The sequence below is a fragment of the Crocuta crocuta genome, unplaced genomic scaffold (assembly GCF_008692635.1).
Source record: "Crocuta crocuta isolate KB4526 unplaced genomic scaffold, BGI_CrCroc_1.0 scaffold54, whole genome shotgun sequence".
In the NCBI taxonomy this organism is placed as follows: Eukaryota; Metazoa; Chordata; class Mammalia; order Carnivora; family Hyaenidae; genus Crocuta; species Crocuta crocuta.
Window position 1 is genome coordinate 243,973 of NW_027530356.1, and position 3,490 is coordinate 247,462.

Below are 3,490 nucleotides of genomic sequence, written 5' to 3' on the forward strand. Positions count from 1 at the left end.
GGGGGGTGGTCAGAGAGAGAAGGAGATAGAGAATCTAAAGCAGGCTCCAGGTTCTGAGCTAGCCGTCAGCATAGAGCCTGAAGCAGGACTCAAAGCCACAAACTGTGAGATCATGAGCTGAAGTCAGATACTTCACCAACTGAGCCACCCAGGTGCCCTGATGATAGTTTTATAATTATGAGTAAAATCTACTTTTTAAAATAATTATTCCTTGTGAATAAAATAATTTAATATATAATCTGCAAATATGAATTTCAACTCTTTTTAATGATAATTCAGTGTAGACTTAAAAATCCATAAGTTCTTTCTCTTACCATTCAGTAAATAAAACAACCAAATCCTCTTGACTGGCATAATGTTCCATGACTTCTTTCATTAATCTCACTTTTTGGCCCCCTCCAATACTATTAATTCCAGTACCACCTCTCCACTCTTCTCCTTGACCAAGGACCTATGAATGAAATCAACAATTCATCACTGAGCAAAACTCAAGTTATAGCAGTATCACAGAACTCATTAGCAACGTGTACCATATTACATAGTATCCAGTCTTCAAACATTTCACTAAATCACTAAATCATGATGCTACCGAGAAAAACACTTGATGCTTAGTTTAGGTCATGATTCTTCAGTGTTATGCATCCCCTAAAATGTCATTCCCAATTTTACCATTTCAAGAGTAGACTCTAATCCAAGGAGGTCAAGGGGGTGAGGAGCACAGAAAATATTTCTCCTGTCTTATTTCTACTTGTTCAGACTAAAATTAAAAAGAAAATTCAGAAACTTTCTGTAAAGCTTTTCAGTCTGGCAGGAAATCTGCATGAGGAACAGCAAAAGCCAAGCTCAGAAGGGTTTTGGGCAGGGTCCTTAAGTGATTTTCCTAAACTGAACCAAATCAGTTGTTAAGGAAACACAGAGGGCATCAAGTCAGATGTCACCTTCATTCTAAATTTTAAACTTACTTTACCCTCAGAAGCTTAATAACAATTCATCATGCAAGGAAGTGCCTAAGCACAGTTAATCGAAGCTACACTTGTAGCCTCAGCCCGTCTGCCTCAGCCCCAGCAGCTGTGTCATAGTGGAAGTACACGGTGACACACCAGCTGTGAGGGAGCGGCAAGTGTATGCCTCCCCTCTGCCACACACACACCTTGGATTTTAATTTCATCACAACAAAGTCTGATGTTCCCAAGATAATGATGTTACTGGGAGATTTGTGAAATTAAGGGAGAGTGAAATTAAACACAAGAGAAAAGGTAAAATAAATTTAGAAAATATTTTTTTATATCAAAATAGGCAATAGACAAAATAAACTTTACTTTTTATTTTTTTAGAGTTTACTTTTTAATTTATTATCTTATTTATTTTCGCCATAAGTATACTCTTTTATCTCTATTCCCTATTTCCCCCGACTCCCCCCCCCACCCACTTGCCCTCAGGTAACCATAAGTTTGTTCTCTATGCTTAAGAGTCGAATTCTTGGTTTATCTTTCTCTTTTTTATTTTCCCTTTGCTTATTTGTTTTGTTTCTTAAATTCTACATATGAGTAAGATCGTATGGTATTTGTCTTTCTCCAACTGACTTATTTCTCTTAGCATTATATTCTCTAGTTCTATCTATGCTGTTGCCAATGGCAAGATTTCATTCTTCTTTATGGATGAATAATATTCCATTACATATAACCACTACCACATCTTATTTATCCATTTATCTGTCAATGGACACTGGGCTGTTTGGCTACTGTAAATAATGCTGCTATAAACACAGAAGAGCATGTATCCCCTTGAATTAGTGGTTTTGTATTTTGAGGGTAAATACCCAGTAGTGCAATTACCGGGTCATAAAGCAGTTCCATTTTTAATTTTTGAGGAACCTCCATACTGGTTTTCACAGTGGCTACACCAATTTACATTCCAAGTTTACATTATAGTTTACCATGTAAGAGGTTTCCTTTTTCTCCACATCATCCCCAACACTTAATGTTTCTTATGTTTTTAAATTTAGCCATTCTGACTGGTGTCAGGTGGTATCTCACTGTGGTTTTGATTTGCAAAATTCTGCAAAATTTGCAAAAAAAAAACAACTTTCATGATTAGTGATGTTGAGCATCTTTAAATGTGTCTGTTGGTCATCTTATGACTTCTTTGGGGAAATGTCTGTTCATGACTTCTGTCCATTTTTTAATTATATTATCTGTTTTTGGGGTATTAAGCTGTATCACTTCTTCATATTTTGGATACTAACCCTTTATCAGATATATCATTTGCAAACATATTCTCCTATTTAGTAGGTTGCCTTTTAGTTTTGTTGTTTGTTAGAAAAAAACATTATTAGCTCCAATATCAATAAACATTGAACCAATATAAACCTGGCTGGCAAAGCCCACGGGGCTGCCAGCCTCAGATTTCTAGTTATCACTTCATCACTACACTACCTCTATTGCAGATTGGGGATAATTGCTAACAAGAAAACTCAAAACTGATGTGTATCTGGATTCATACTGGGGCTAGTCTAGGAGAAGTATTGGTCTAATAGAACTATTAGTTTTTACCCTAAAAATTGGCCTCCTCTGGCCCGTGATTTGTTACATTTCCATTCCAAAACCCTCTGGACTTCTCCAATACTGCACTAATACCAGGCCCAGCCACATCCAAGAGCCCAGTCTGTGCCATGCACTCTGCTAAGCTCTATTCTCTATTTTCTTTCCACTCAGTCAGTATGTCAAACTTTAGTGTGTATCAGAATCATGTAGAGGGGCTGTTAAAACACAGACTCCAGATTTTGTGACTCAGTAGATCTGAAGTCAGGCCTGAGAATCTCCTTTCTAACAATTTCCCACATGATGCTGATGCTGGTGGTCTGGGGTTCATGCTTTGAGAACTATTGCATTTCATAATGGGAAAACAGCAAGAATCACTCAAATGGGCTGGGGTCCAAGATTTAACATTTTATAGCTATACACCCTGGGGCAAGTTTTCCTCATCCATAAACAAAGTAATATCTAACATACATGGTTTGAATGGCACACCATATATAAAGTTCCAAACAGTGCCTCATGCATAAGGAACATCCCACACCCTCCCAGCACAAAGTCTAACAATCTTTCCTTTTGGGATTTCAGCATTATTCAGCATTATTTTACCCTGATTTCTTTGTTATTCCATAATGCCTCCTATTAGTACATATTACTATATTTCTCCTCCATCCCTAACAAATGTCTAACATACTTCTCATTTATCCTGCATTAAGTATCTGGTTATTAACACTAGATCTCTTTCCCAGAAGAGTTTAGCTTCTTCAATAGCTGTTTTATATTAACATTCATACCTAGTCTCCTAGGGATTATGTAAGTGAATACTACCTTATTTCTATATTACATACTAGAATAGCTCAATTTTTCCTAGGCAAAACAATCTTTCCTTCTTTTTTTTTTAAGTTGTTTTTTGTTTCTTTGGTTGTTTTTTTTTTTTTTTTTTTTTTTTTTTTTTT

The 3,490-nt window shown here is 36.3% G+C and overlaps 1 protein-coding gene across 2 annotated transcripts in view; it reads right to left on the reverse strand.

The window, feature by feature from the left end:
- The window catches only part of PLOD2 (procollagen-lysine,2-oxoglutarate 5-dioxygenase 2), a 54,953-nt gene that overhangs the window by 50,135 nt on the left and 1,328 nt on the right, over nt 1-3,490 (reverse strand). For both annotated transcript variants that reach the window (XM_077765865.1, XM_077765864.1), the window contains exon 2: nt 315-451. In XM_077765865.1, coding sequence (XP_077621991.1) covers nt 315-451 — 137 coding nt within the window. The remainder of the gene's footprint in view (nt 1-314; nt 452-3,490) is intronic.